Source organism: Myotis myotis, unplaced genomic scaffold (genome assembly GCF_014108235.1).
Source record: "Myotis myotis isolate mMyoMyo1 unplaced genomic scaffold, mMyoMyo1.p scaffold_m19_p_71, whole genome shotgun sequence".
NCBI classification, from domain to species: domain Eukaryota; kingdom Metazoa; phylum Chordata; class Mammalia; order Chiroptera; family Vespertilionidae; genus Myotis; species Myotis myotis.
This window is the reverse complement of record NW_023416381.1, coordinates 25422-41465: the sequence shown is the minus strand read 5'-3', so window position 1 is coordinate 41465 and position 16044 is coordinate 25422. Positions and strand designations below refer to the sequence as shown.

Genomic DNA, 16044 nt, shown 5'->3' with positions numbered 1-16044 from the left:
GGCAGAAGTGCCTATGTTTAAAGCTTAGGAACATGGCATTCTCGATCTCCTCGGGAGATGCACATGTACATTCACAAAGATACACAAGCATCTTTTTTACATTCCTTAATACAGTTCTCCTACGTGGCACTCTTTTGGTTATTAATATCCTCCCACAGAAATAGTGATGCACATGCTTTAGGAAAAGCTATCTATAATGTATCATACTGCTTTAGCAGAATATTTAACCCCAATGCACAGGTAATAGGTTAAACTATATAGAAACCTGAAAAATATAGAAGACAGAGAAAATAAAAAATGCTAACCTCTATAATTAAATTAAAATTTATTTGAGAGAAAGGAGGGAGGGAGGGAAAGAGAGAAAGAGGGAAAGAGAGGGAGAAAGGGAGGGAGAAAGATATCAATGTAAGAGAGAAACATTGATCAGCTGCCTCCTGCACTCACCCTGACCAGTAATGGAACCTGTCACCCCCGGTGTATGAGGTGATGCTCCAACTGAGCCACACTGGCCAGGGTGGGAGGCAGTGCTTCAAAAATCAATTAGGTATAAAAATTATTCAGGTTTCTTAAAATCTAACTTAGGCTTTCTGTTTGGTATTTTCAAAATGAGCTCAAGTAAAAGTGAGCAAAGTAAAGGACATGATAGAACTACTATAACTGCACTGCTTTATCTTCAAAAAAGTATAAGAGTTTTTAAGTTACCTCTGGGTTGTTTCTTCATCTTGATATGTGTCCTTTTAAACCTTAAAGAGATATCATGGTATACTGGAGGATGAAAACATAAAGATGAACAAGGTTAGGTATGAGCTTTAATGCCCTCGCAAATATTACACAGCAACTAAAACAACCATCAGCAGCCAGCACACAGTGGCCAAGGATAAGTGACAAAGTCTGATTTACCCATCACCACCTTCTCAGGAGAGAAAGTTTGCTTCTACATTCTACATGTTGATTGTAAGAACGTAGGAACAAGCAGAGAAAAACAAAGTTACCACAGAGATATATTGCCACACAATGAGCCAACACAGCCTTGCAAATTTTAAAAGAAAAGATTAATACTCACTTGTATGGTCTTCATATCGTTCTATATAATGCAAATAGTGAACTGCTCTGTTCTTTGCCTGAAAGATGAAAAATATTTTCCTGAATCTACTGTTGGAATGTACTTTTTCTCAGAGATTTCAAAATATCTTTTGCCCTGGTTAGTGTTGCATAGTGTTTGGAGCATCAGCCCTCACACCAAAGGGTCTGGGGGTTTGTTTCCCGGTCAAGGACTGGGTTGTAGGCTGGTCCAGGCCCTGGTCAGGGCGCATGCAGGAGGCAACCAATCAATGTATCTTTTTCACATAGATGCTTCTCTCTCCTCTCGCCCTCCTCCCATTCCTCCCTTCCACTCTGTCTAAAAATCAATAGAAAAAATATCCTCTGCTAAGGATTAACAAAAAACCTCTCATAAAATATTTTACTATGGAAAATTTCAAACTTACACAACAATTTCAGTATATATTTCTAAAAGCTAAAAATTTAATTAAAAAAAGAAACTTAACCACAATATCACTATCACAACCTCAAAAAATTAACAATAATTCCTTAGTGTCCTTGGACATTCTGTCAGTGTGAGACACTTTCCCAGCTGTCTCGCAATTTTGGTAACAATCACAAGTCAGATGAAGATGATGTGAAAGAGCATGGGTATTTCCGAAACTGCTCTTTGTGAGACGTGGGAACTTGGACAAGAAGTCTCAGGAGAGGGTTATTTTAGTTTATTTTTGTGTGTAGTTTCCTTCATGTCTAGCACATAGCCTACTGATCTCTTACTGTCAACGAAGGAAAAAAGTACTTACTTTTCTGAAAGCGTCCGACCGATCAGTGGCTTTCCCAATGGCAAAACCTTTAAAAGAAAAAACCAAAATATGAAAAAAGGCATATGTTTGGCACATCTTTGACCACAATCCATGTTTTGGCTCCTACAATATTTCATAGCACTTCATTTCTCCTCTGTCCACAGCAAACCTGCTATGCTAAATGAATGACAAAGCAGGAGGCTAGAGATTTGCTTCTCTGTTCTGGGATTTTGGGAAACAGTACACTTTGGGGATATGAAATGCATAATATTAGCTTTTATTAATCTCTACATAAAACTAAATAAACTCAATAAAACTAAACATGGCTTTGAATATTTTTGAAAATACATTAAAATAACCAGAAAGGTTGGGAAAACATACATTGCTATAGAGTAAAACCATGATTTCACTGGAACTTTCAAATGCAATTCAGATTTCAAAGAACTGGAGATAAAAATCAATGATTCTTGAGTTTGTGAGTACTTAATCCCATGAAGTGAGATTTATCACAAGTTACCATAAATGCCTCCACTGTCTGCTGTCACCATTAATTATTTAAAGTAACATAATACTGCTCAATAAGGGACACAAGACATCTGAAAACCTGGGACAAATGGATTCCAATTCCTAATTTAAATAAACTTAAACCATACAAGTCTTAGAGGAAAATATGAATGTATTTATAACCTTCAAATGAAGGTTTTCTAAGAACAAAACCAGAAATCCAGACACAAAATCAGAAGTAATAAAAGACTGATAAATTTACTACATAAAGGTTTAAAACTTCTGTTGTTTAAAATTTACATGTGGAAAAAATAAAAAACTAAGTCAAAATATGTGATAGACAAAGGGCCAACGTCCTTAACTCACAAAGAACTAAATCCTCAATGAGAAGAACAACCACACAACAGAAAAATGGGCAAAGCAAATGAACTGACAGATCTCAAAGAAGAAATAATGGCCAATAAACATGCAAAATGATGTCCAAACTCTCATAGTGAAAGAAATGGAAATGAAAACAAAGAGATAGGTTTCACTATGATACTGATGATCAGTAACATTTGATTATATTCAGGGCTGGCAAGGGTGTGAGGGTATAGATGAACATAAATCCACGTAACCTTTTGGGAGGGTTCTGGCAATACTTATCAACATTCAAAATGCATACAATTTTGAGGCAGCAAGTTCAGTGCAAGCAATTTCCCCTATTGACATTCGTACCAAAGTACAACAAATTACATGTACAAGAAACACTAAGGATGTTTAAAAAAATACTACAAAATTGGGCTCAACATGAATATTCAACAAAGGGAAAAGGTAACAAAAATTACATTTACCCACACAATGGAACACTATGGAATCAGTACAAAGAATGGGGAATCTTTTTATGCTAATACAGGAAGATCTCTGGATAATGCTGAGAAAAGTTAGATATATAATTATCAACATATTATGATCCCTTTGTGTAAATTTTAAAAAAGATATATGAATAAAGAATCTCTGGGAAAGATATAAAAATAACTGTTAAGACTGGTTTCCTTTGGCAAACATCCTATATAATAAAAGGGTAATATGCAAATTGACCCTAAGGGTGGAATGACCAGTCGCTATGACGTGTGCTGACCACTAGATGCTCAACACAGAAGCTGCCCCGTGGTGGTCAGTGCGCTTCCACAGGGGGAGTGCCGCTCACCTAGAAGCTAGCTCATGGCTGGCCAGGGCACAGCAGTGGCAGGAGCCTCACCCGTCTCTGTGGCAGCACTAAGGATGTCTGACTAATGGCTTAGGTCCATTCCCTGGGAGCATTAGTTGGACATCCCCCAAGGGCTCCCACGCTACCAGAGGGATGTCTGACTACCATCAGCTGGACATCCCCCAAGGGGTCCCAGACTGCGAGAGGGTACAGGCCAGGCTGAGGGACCACCGCCCCCACCCAAGTACACGAATTTTTGTGCACTGGGCCTCTATTACTTTATAAAAAATTTAAATAAAAAATTTACTGGGTGACATTGGTTAATAGGATCATATAGGTTTCAAACCCCACAGAAGTTGAAATTATATTTGGTCTTATATGAAGTTGTGCTTTTTTTACTTAGCATTATTTTTATAAGTTTCCATAATTCCTTAGTGGCCTAAGAATATTACAATATATGGCTGTATTCTTTTTGTAACTATGCCCCTACTATTGAGCATGTAATGTAATGGTGTCTTTCCCCTCATTTTTCACTATTATACATAACACAATAGTGTTTCTAAAATACCCATTGGTGCCCTGGCCCATGTGGCTCAGTTGGTTGAGCATCATCCCATGCACCAAAGGTCACTGGTTTGATTCCTGGTCAGGGCACATGCCTGGGTTGTGGGCTCAAGCCACAGGAGGCAACTAATCTGTCTGTCTTTCTCTCTCAAACTCTCTCTCTCTTCCCCTATCCCTTCCTCTCTCTCTAAAAATCTGAATCAATGAAAACATATTTTAAAAAAATACCCATTGGTCCTCACAGGAAAAGGCAGATGTGGGAAGATCTATTCTTTCTTTTCCCTCTAAGGGATTTCATGGGTGATTATAAGATTTGTGAACCCAAACCCCGAAAGATTTCATTCATCAGTAGAAAAAGTCTGGTCAGCAGCATGAACCCATGGACTCAGGCTGAATAAAGGCCACACCTATCCTCGCCACCACCAGCACCCCAACGTCACTGCACCTCATTCACCTGCGGCTCCTCTACCATTCCCCACGGCGACCAGCACACGGACCGATTTCTTTCTTCCCTCTTTTGCTGTCATATTGAAAACATTTCTTACCTAAAAGACAAATGTTTCAGAAACATTTTACCTTAAGAAAACTCTGAAGTGGGAACTGGAGCAGCCACCTTACATGTGCAGCACGCACGCACGCACATGAACAGACACGTCATCCTCAAGTTCATGAGCACAAACAGCAAACTTCCTTCACAGGAAGCCTCTCCCTAGATTGTTTCTTCAGGAATAAAGTGGAAATAAGAATCTCTCCTCCTATTTCTCAGGGCTGTTAGCAGTTCTTTTTAATATATTTTTATTGATTTCAGAGAGGAGGAAGGGAGAGAGAGATAGAAACATCAATGATGAAAGAGAATCACTGATCAGCTGCCTTCTGCGCACCTCCTACTGGGGATCGAGCCCACAACCCAGGCATGTGTCCATGGCCAGAATCGAACCTGGGACCCTCCAGTCCACAGGCCGATGCTCTGTCCACTGAGTCAAACCAGCTAGAGCTTGTTAGCAGTTCTGAGGTAACTTAAAGGGATTTGAAACTACACAACACAATGCACCCCATTTTAACAAACGTATGCAAAGGAAAAAAGGTGCTGATTAAACTCTGTCATGGTTTATAACTGGTGGCTATAAGATACATCCCAATATCAGAGATGTTGAAATATGAAAGAATGTGCATTTAGAAATAAAATGCAGTATATAGAAAAAAATAGCATACAATCGGATCTCTGTGCTGAGGATTAGGCTCACCTGAAAATAGAGAATTTGGAAATACCTGCATATTATGAACTACAGGAAAACTTGCATTTTTTTGTGTGTATGATGTATATAAAAGTCCAGGAACCATGAAACTGTTAACTCAACGGCTTACATAGCAGCCGCTTTCCCATAAAATGAGGTTAAAGGAAAAGCGAGCTGAGTCCACTGCTGTGGATCATCTTACAGGAAAACACCCACATATACAAGTATTCTTCAAAGGAATTAACTTGCAATAAGTATATACTGGGACCCAAAGACATAAAATACTTGTAAATATACTTTAAGTTCTATAGACAACTGGTATTGAAGAAATAATAGAAAAGATTCAGTCAGAAACTCAATAAATGATCATTCCACATGCAGGTAACACTAACAAGGCTGCAGCACCAGCTCGAAGGGCAGATGATGACCTGAGGGACTGCCCTGGGAAGTGACTGAGCTTCACCTCAAGCAGGCTTGTTTTGAAGGCCTGCAGGGTGATTTCCCATCAAGAGCTGGACATCAGAGCACCCCCATGCTTCCCAGCCCTGACCCATGGCTCCTGCAGTCCCTGCTCCCTGAACTGAAGCCAGATTCAGCTAGTTCATAATTCAAGGACAGGTCACTAATGCTACCTTAGCTTTAGGAAGGAGGAAATCTCAACATAAACCCCAAATTCTGTTATCAACACCACCAAAGCTGCCTTGTCATGAGACCTCAATTGATAGTGCCCCACAAAGGGCAACAGTCAGGAGAACCTGTATCAAAAGATTGAAACTCAAGTTTCATTATTTTCTTACCCAAATCAGCTCTGTGTCTTAGAGAACATCACCCATCAAGGCTTTTCCTCACAGTCCTCGTGCCCTATCCCTACTCCACCAGCCCAAACTTTCCCAACTTCTCCAAAGACCTAACTGGGTACTGGGTTCAGCGTGCCTACCTCAAGTATCCTGGTATCAAAATCATCATATGTTTCTGTAGAAAGAAAAGAAACAGTCATACAGATACGTGTTAATACAATTAGTGTACAAAAACATTTTCAATACAGGCATGATTATTGACATTTTGTGAGAAAGAAAGTGAATCTTTTGGTGCCATTTCTCAGGCCATGCCCTGGGTCTCCACCAACATCAGACCACTCCACCTTTAAATTCATACACTTGGCCACCACCTCCCTGACTGCACCCTCCTACCCCTCCAGCTCTTACTCAATGTCTACCCAGGCGATGGTTCTTGGTGCTCCCCAGCACCTCCAGACTCTTGACCACTGTTTTCTTTCCCTCTTATCCCTTCTGGTCTTCATAGCCTCTCCCACACAGCCAACACACCACAGCCCATCATTTCCACCAGAGCGTGTGGATATCCTCGACTCCCTCACCTTTTTCTCTCCTCCATATTGTCTATGCCTGAATCAATGAAGCTGTCTGGCCACACCTGGCCTGCTGGGTGCCACAGAAGTCAAAGCACAGTACACACTTGGACTCCTAAACATTCATGGTCTCTAATTCAATCAAGAGCTCCCTTGTGTGGCTGAGACGGTCCCTGTGAGGCTGAGACGGCCCCTGCGAGGCTGAGACGGTCCCTGTGAGGCTGAGACGGTCCCTGTGAGGCTGTGACGGCCCCTGTGAGGATGAGGCGGTCCCTGTGAGGCTGCAACGGCCCCTGTGAGGCTGAGTCGGTCCCTGTGTGGCCGAACACAGGGACACGTGGCGGATGGAAATAGCTACATTTTCCATGTGTATGACCCGGCAACAAAAAGTGTACACCTATGGATGAGGGCAGTGGGGGGTGTAAGGGCAGAGGGTGGGAACTGGGTCGAGGGGAGCTATGGGGGAAAAAAGGGGAACAACTGTAATAATCTGAACAATAAAGATTTTTTTAAAAAAAGAGCTCCCTGCGACCTGTCAGCCTCTTATGTCCTTTTAGTTAGGTCCCTTTCCACTCACCTCATAGCCACTCCAAACACTATATGTGCCTTTAACTTTTTACTACAGAAAATTTTAATCAAATACAAAAACAGAATAGCCAAGTGACAGCTTATGTACTCATTAGCCAGCTTCAACAATTATCAACTCATGGTCAGTCCTCTTTTCTCTATACTGTTCAATTCCCACTCTGGATAATCTGAAAGAAAGCCCCAGATACCCTAGTTTTCATCAAAATATTCTGGTGGCCAGCCCTAGCCGGTTTGGCTCAGTGGATAGAGCATTGGCCTGTGGATTGAAGGATCCCAGGTTCAATTCTGGTCAAGGGCACATGCCTGGATTGCGGGCTTGATCCACAGTAGGGGCCGTGCAGGAGGCAGTCGGTCAATGATTCTCTCTCATCATTGATGTTTCTATCTCTCCCTCTCCCTTCCTCTCTGAAATCAATAAAAATATTTATTTTTAAAAAAGAAAAAATATTCTGGTAGCCATGCTCATCATTGCCCCATCCTCCCTTCAGCAGATGGCCCCCTCCTCCTCCCAGGCCAGCTGAAGCCACCAGACAGACATCTCTCACACACCCTGCCCCACTACCAATACTACAGGCTCACCAGAATCTGTTACAAGTTAGTGCACTTATCTCTACTCTGAATCTGGGTCCCCATTAGGGACTTGCTGATCTTTTTTCTCCTCCTCCCAACTGAAGCCTTCTGTTCAGCTCTAAGCACACTTGCCAGCCTCTGCTCTTCTCTTTAAGCCAAACTTAAGAAAGCAGCCACACTCTTGTCTATTCTTCATCTCCTCCTCAAGAATGGATTTTCGAGATTTTTCTCTACATACAGAGGTGTTGAGGGGTGCGGAGGACTTTGGTTTCTAATTTGGCCTAATAAGTATTTTGAATTTTTCTTTCATTTTTCTGTTTATGAGGCTTAATGACAACGGTCTGGTTTATCCTGTTATGGAAATTCCCATACCATGCTGCTCCACAGGTACCCGACCAGTTGTGTTGGAAAACTGTTGTGCAGATCCATAACGCACACCACCACACGGAAGGCTCTGAGAAGCCACACAATAGCAGTGTCAGAACCCGGTGCTCTGCATCCTGTGTGTGGAATGCTTTTTGTTATGGGCCTCTAATGTTCCATAAAATACAGCTGGATAATAATGTAAAGTTATTTCAATGATGTTCAAATCCTTTTTTTTTTTTTTTGCTAAAAAGCAATCTAAACAGGTAAATAAATAAACTCATATTAAGGAACTCCAGAACTACAAGCAATCTCTCTGCCACAAAGATAAGCAAAATCAGGACTCTGCTACCTCCATTGGGACCAGGGTCGGGGGGGCCAAGACTGACACCTCCCCACGTGTTTCCACTCCAGCCTCGCTCTCGCTTAACCTTCATCTTCCTCTTCCGGTCCCATTCTTCTCTCTGCTGGAACATGTCAGCTTCCACCTTCTCCTGCTCTTCCTTGCTTCTCTGGGCAATGGTCTGCACAGCTCCATCCCTCATAAGAGGGACATTCAGACCAGGCCATAGGAAGCCACTGCGCCCTGAAAGTTTAAAAACATACATGAATAAGAATTTCTTTTTTTAAAAAAAAATATATTTTATTGATTTTTTACAGAGAGGAAGGGAGAGGGATAGAGAGTTAGAAACATCAATGAGAGTTTGGAGAACCAAGATGGCGACATAGGTTAACGCCGGAGTTTGCTGCTTTGAACAACTACTTCAAAAGTGAAACCAAAAAACGGAAGGGACATCACCCAGAACCACAGGAACGCTGGCTGAGTGGAAGTCCTACAACTAGGAGGAAAGAGAAACGCATACAGACACTCAGAGGAGGCGCAGTGCTGAAGTCAAATTCTGAGGTGCGGAGTGCGCGAGCGGGCTGGCGGCGGAGGGTGCGGTTGGCGTTTTCAATCGGGAGGGAGTCGCAGACTCTGAGCTCCAGATCCAGGCGAGTCTTTAGGGACCCAGACTCAAACGGGAGAAGCGGGACTGTCTGGCTTCGGTCAGAGCGAGTGCAGCTTTCTCTCCGAGCTTTGCAGCGGGTGCTGGGACTCAGAGAGGCAGAGCCCCTGGGGACAGGACTGAGAGCCGCCATAACTGCTCTCTCCGGCCCACCCTGTTGATCCTGTGCGACCCGCCCCGCCCAAGCCCTGCACAGAGGCATTTGCCGGATAGCCTCAGGCAAACGCCAGATTAGCACCTCCCTAGAGGACAGAAGTTCTCTCACTGCTGACACAGCTGATTCTCATAGCCACTTGGCCTGGAGGTCAAACCCTCCCTGGAATTAGCTACAACAATCAAGATTTAACTATAAGACTTCGAACAAAGACCACTAGGGGGTGCACCAAGGAAGCATAACAAAATGCGGAGACAAAGAAACAGGACAAAATTGTCAATGGAAGATATAGAGTTCAGAACCACACTTTTAAGGTCTCTCAAGAACTGTTTAGAAGCCGCCGATAAACTTAATGAGATCTACAAGAAAACTAATGAGACCCTCGATCTTATATTGGGGAACCAACTAGAAATTAAGCATACACGGACTGAAATAACGAATATTATGCAGACTCCTGACAGCAGACCAAAGGAGCGCAAGAATCAAGTCAATGATTTGAAATGCGAGGAAGCAAAAAACACCCAACCGGAAAAGCAAAATGAAAAAAGAATCCAAAAATGCGAGGATAGTGTAAGGAGCCTCTGGGACAGCTTCAAGCGTACCAACATCAGAATTATAGGGGTGCCAGAAGATGAGAGAGAGCAAGATATTGAAAACCTATTTGAAGAAATAATGACAGAAAACTTCCCCCACCTGGTGAAAGAAATAGACTTACAGGTCCAAGAAGCGCGGAGAACCCCAAACAAAAGGAATCCAAAGAGGACCACACCAAGACACATCATAATTAAAATGCCAAGAGCAAAAGATAAAGAGAGAATCTTAAAAACAGCAAGAGAAAGAAACTCAGTTACCTACAAGGGAATACCCATACGACTGTCAGCTGATTTCTCAACAGAAACTTTGCAGGCCAGAAGGGAGTGGCAAGAAATATTCAAAGTGATGAATACCAAGAACCTACAACCAAGATTACTTTATCCAGCAAAGCTATCATTCAGAATTGAAGGTCAGATAAAGAGCTTCACAGATAAGGAAAAGCTAAAGGAGTTCATCACCACCAAACCAGGATTATATGAAATGCTGAAAGGTATCCTTTAAGAAGAGGAAGAAGAAGAAAAAGGTAAAGATACAAATTATGAACAACAAATATGCATCTATCAACAAGTGAATCTAAGAATCAAGTGAATAAATAATCTGATGAACAGAATGAACTGTTGATTATAATAGAATCAGGGACATAGAAAGGGAATGGCCTGACTATTCTTGGGGGGGAAAGGGGTGTGGGAGATGCGGGAAGAGACTGGACAAAAATCGTGCACCTATAGATGAGGACAGTGGGTGGGGAGTGAGGGCGGAGGGTGGGGCGGGAACTGGGAGGAGGGGAGTTATGGGGGGGAAAAAAGAGGAACAAATGTAATAATCTGAACAATAAAGATTTAATTAAAAAAAAAAAAAAAAAAAGAAACATCAATGAGAGAGAAACATCAATCAGCTGCCTCCTGCAAACTCCCTACTGGGGATGTGCCTGCAACCAAGGTACATGCCCTTAACCGGAATCGAACCTGGGACCCTTGAGTCCGCAGGCCGACGCTCTATCCACTGAGACAAACCGGTTAGGGCTAAGAATTTCTTTAAAGCATTCATTTGAGTGTTAAAATGCCAGGCAATGGTGTGCAGATGACACTGCTGGTAGGAGTTTAAACTAACATAATCACTTGGCAGGCCACTTGGCACATCCATTAAAATTTTCAGCTAATAATAATTCCAATTCATGGGATTAGCCTAGAGAAATACTCCCACACAGGTAGGAGGCATATGTGTGCCGGGACAAGGAGGTGCACTGAGAGCTATTTGTAAAGGCAAAAAATGGAAACAATGTGTTACATGTCCAGCACTACTGGAGGGTTGAGTGAACCATGGCACAGCCAACATATGAAATCTTCCGCCCCAAACTGAAATAATGAGATAGTTCTGTGGGTTCTGAGGTGGAACAATTTCCCAAGATCTGAGTAAAAAAAAAAAAAAAGTAAATTTTAAGACAGTATGTAGCACATGATACAGTTTAACTATTTTTTAAAAGAAAAGAATATATATTTCTTTTAGGGTTTTTATGTATATATTAGAGGCCTGATGCAAGAAATTTGTGGAAGAGTAGACCTTCCTTCCCCTGGCTGCCGGCACCGGCTTCTCTCCTGCACTTGAGCCCCAGGCTTCCCTCCAGCCACCAGCAGACACCCGGGCCCGGGCTTCCCTCGCAGCCCCGGCTTCGTCCGGAAGGACATCCGGTCTAATTAGCATATTACACTTTTATTATTATAGATAAGCATTACAAAATGCCAGAAGGAAACACAGCAAAATGAGATCAGATATTTCCAAGTACACCATTTTATTTTTATTCTTCAAGGCAACTGAGAAGGGGGTATCAAAAGGGCACCAGGACTTAGTTTTCTCCTACAGTCTGAAGTTTTTACTGAGAAATATATATATATGATGGTTATAATTTTTTAAGTGTTAACAAAAAAATAAAATACAGCCCTAGCCAGTTGGCTCAGTGGATAGAGCATCAGCCTGCAGACTGAAGGGTCCTGGGTTCGATTCTGATCAAGGGCACATTGTCAGGTTTCGGGCTCAATCCCAATAGGGGATGTGCAGGAGGCAGCTGATCAATGATTCTCTCTCATCATTGATGCTTGTGACTCTTTCTCTTCCCTCTCCCTTCCTCTCTGAAATCAAAAATATTTTTAAATTAAAAAATAAATAAGTAAAAGACAAGGTAAGACAGAGAAAGATATCCAAGTAGATATGCAGTAACTAGAACAGTGAATGTGTTTATTTCATGCCTGAAAGGCTATTACTATCCTATATAATGAAAGGGTAATATACAAATTGACCCTAAGGGTGGAATGAACAGGAACAACCGGTCACTATGACGCACACTGACCACCAGGAGGCAGATGCTCAATGCAAGAGCTGCCCCATGGTGGTCAGTGCGCTTCCACAGGGGGAGTGTTGCTTAGCCAGAAGCCAGCTCATGGCTGGCCAGCGCAAGGGCATGGCAGGAGCCTCTCCCATCTCCGTGGCAGCACTAAGGATGTCCGACTAATGGCTTAGGCCCACTCCCTGCGGGAGAGTGGGCCTAAACCAGCCGTGGGCAAACTACGGCCCGAGGGCCGGATTCGGCCCGTTTGAAATGAATAAAACTAAAAAAAAAAAAAAGACCGTACCCTTTTATGTAATGATGTTTACTTTGAATTTATATTAGTTCACACAAACACTCCATCCATGCTTTTGTTCCGGCCCTCCGGTCCAGTTTAAGAACCCATTGTGGCCCTCGAGTCAGAAAGTTTGCCCACCCCTGGCCTAAACCGTTAGTTGGATATCCCCTGAGGGCTCCTGGACTACCAGAGGGATGTTTGACTGCCAGCTTAGGCCTGATTTCCTGGGGAGTGGGCCTAAGCCGTCAGTCAGACATCCCCTGAGGGGTCCCAGACTGTGAGAGGGCGCAGGCCAGGCTGAAGGACCCCCCACTCACACACCAAGTGCACGAATTTTCGTGCACCGGGCCTCCAGTCAATAATAATTTATCAGCAACCACAAAGAAATGCCAATTCAAGTACACCATACTATTTTTATTCTTCAAAAAAACACAAGAATAAACAACCATGTGTTCCCAGGGTTGGTAAACCTAAGGGCCACGGGCCAAATCCAGCCCACCACTTGTTTCTATAAATAAAGTATTACTGGAACAAGCTATGCTAATTTGATTATGTATTGTCAATGACTATTTTGTGCCCCTGGTTGTAACAGAGATCATGCAGCTCACAAAGCTGAAACTATTTACTATATAGCCCAGCCGTGGGCAAACTACGGCCCGTTTGAAATGAATAAAACTATTGAAAAAAAAGACCGTACCCTTTTATGTAATGATGTTTACTTTGAATTTATATTAGTTCACACAAAGACTCCATCCATGCTTTTGTTCTGGCCCTCTGGTCCAGTTTAAGAACCCATTGGGGCCCTCGAGTTAAAAAGTTTGCCCACCCCTGATCTAGCCCTTTGCAGAGAGAGTTTGCCAACCCGCCATTTATTCCATCTTTTATCCTGAATCATAAGCTGAGGACAGGAACTGTCAAAGCATATGCTACACTGATACCGAAGGCTTGTGAAGGAAGGAATGAATCCCTTTCTACGAAATTTTCCTCCCCCAGATTCCTGGGGTGAGCAGCAGATCCTCATGTCCTTCCAGAGAAATGTTTCACTGCTTCTAGATTGTAAAAATATCTATAAAATTTGGGGGGGAGACCTTAAAAAGCACATTAGCTATATTTTTAAGCTTACCTTCACCGATGATCTGACCCCTGTTCAAATCCTTCCTTCTCTTTCTCTTAGTTCTCTTGCCTCTTCCTTTTCTTGCTCCAGCACCAGTCTCTGCTAAAGCACCTTTCCACAGCTCATCTGCTGTCACTGTAATGAGAGAGGATTTTATTTATTTATTTTATTTTTAAGCAATGATCTATGGTCTCCCATCGAATAGAAAAGAACAGAAGACGCCAGCTTCACTTGCACCATTGCAGAAATGAAAGTAAAATTAAACTATCCTTTGCACATATCTCATAATTACATTTGGAAAACCCAAAAGGAACCAATTCTACTACTTTCAAATATGGCCTTCCTCTACAAAAGACAGCCAACATTTAAATCCCTCTCTCCAACAAGTTTGTTTTCCAGACATTTTTTTTTTTTTAATATTTTATTGATTATTCACAGAGAGGAAGGGAGAGGGATAGAGAGTTAGAAACATTGATGAGAAGGAAACATCGATCAGCTGCTTCCTGCACACCCCCCACCGGGGATGTGGCCACAACCCAGGTACATGCCCTTGACCGGAATCGAACCTGGGACCCTTCAGTCCGCAGGCCGACGCTCTATCCGCTGAGCCAAACCGGTCAGGGCGTTTTCCAGACATTTTATCAACTATTTACAGACCTCTTCCCTGTCCTCTTGCCTCCTTTAAAACCACTGAGATAATCAAAAACTTTCCTTCTTAAATACAGACTTTTTAACCTAAACAAGAACCTACATGTCAATCTGAACCCATAAGTCTTAATAAGTTGGACGTTTTGCTTTATTCTTCTGTGAATGACCTAAACATCTCTTTCAAAACAAAATGCTCCAATTCACCTTCAACTCTGATTAAAACCTAATCAATACACAGGAAAGAACGAGTGAGTAGGGGTCTGAGAGTTGAAATGTGCATGTGAGTGTGTGTCTTCCTAAACCACGCTTCTCTTTTACTTTACGTATAGACCTGACACTGCTGGTTTCCACTGGTGAATTTCAAGGATCCCAAAATCTTTTTCTACCATACATTTCAATCAGTATTTTCCCCTTTATGCTTGTGTAATGTGCAGATTCTTTACTTCTGAATTTTACTTGTGTAGAATTTAATTGTGAATACTAAAATAATTCTGAATTTTATTGGTGTAGAATCTAAATCATTAGATTTAAATTCTCTCTTCCCAAGGACTTCCAACCTTTCACAGTATCACCAATTGGTTTTATAACCACAGGTTCTGTTCCATTATCAATTTATTTAATAAAGAATCATAGCCACACAAATGTTGTACTAGTCAAAAGTCTAAACTACATATAGCTGCCTGCCTGACGTACTAAAAATATCTACAACACAAGTATTTTTATCCTCCCTTAGGGTTTAAAAGTTCTACCTGCTTGCTTCCTGAAAAGCCTTAACTTGACCCTCAGGGTAGATAACACGAAAGAGAAAAATGTTTTGGATTTATAATACTGTTAAATGCTTTTACCTGCACAGTATACTGGTTTTTTTTTTGAAAAACACATTATTAGTACAGCTGATCTCCATTAACTGAAGGTCAAAAGAGTAAGTGAGACTCCACATCATATAATGCTGTGTTCACCCCTGATCAGAGCAAAGGGTTTAGGTTGAGCTCAAACTTTAGGATGATACTGATTCACTTGAAAGAAGCACAGGTTCAAAATAAAATAACCAACCCCTCAGACTAAACTCTAAACAGTTGATTTTCTTTCCTGACTGCTTAAAAATTATGGTGCCTACAAATGCCATCCAAACCTGGAAGTTCACAATGAGAGCATTTCCAAGGGAGGCATATTCAGAGGTAAATCAATTACAAAGTTTTTAATCACTTAGAAGCAGAATAAGAAAATCACTCATTAAGACTAAAAGGGGTTCTATTTGAAAAAAAACTTAATATTGAGACAAGGAAATAAAAGACTAAAGTTGATACTGAGACAAGGAAAAAAAGACTAAAGCATTTAGTTCATCTTTTTTTCATAAGAGGAAAATAACATTTCTAACTACATTTGAAAAAGACAAGTCACATGTCAACTTTTGAATAGCATTATGCTTTTTAAAATGGTTTTAAACTTTTTTTAAGATTATAACAGAAATGGTTATTTTTTTAAATCTGGAAAATATAGACAGTACGAAGAATATAAAAAATATTCAGAATCCCATCACCACTGTTAGATCAGAATGTATATTCTATTTTTTTAATTCATACATGCATAATTAAGTGTATACATATTTTTGTTTTAGACAAAGTTGGAATTATAACATTTGTATTTTTGTATTTATTACATTATGAGCCTTATCTCATATTATTA

At 41.4% G+C, this 16044-nt stretch overlaps 1 protein-coding gene across 2 annotated transcripts in view; it reads right to left on the bottom strand.

Moving 5' to 3' along the window:
* The window catches only part of MRPS5 (mitochondrial ribosomal protein S5), a 28419-nt gene that overhangs the window by 8830 nt on the left and 3545 nt on the right, over positions 1–16044 (bottom strand). For both annotated transcript variants that reach the window (XM_036318514.1, XM_036318515.1), the window contains exons 4-10: positions 13720–13845; positions 8576–8809; positions 6274–6308; positions 4556–4646; positions 1845–1891; positions 1064–1121; positions 703–765 (exon numbers count right to left, since the gene is read on the bottom strand). In XM_036318514.1, coding sequence (XP_036174407.1) covers positions 703–765; positions 1064–1121; positions 1845–1891; positions 4556–4646; positions 6274–6308; positions 8576–8809; positions 13720–13845 — 654 coding nt within the window. The remainder of the gene's footprint in view (positions 1–702; positions 766–1063; positions 1122–1844; positions 1892–4555; positions 4647–6273; positions 6309–8575; positions 8810–13719; positions 13846–16044) is intronic.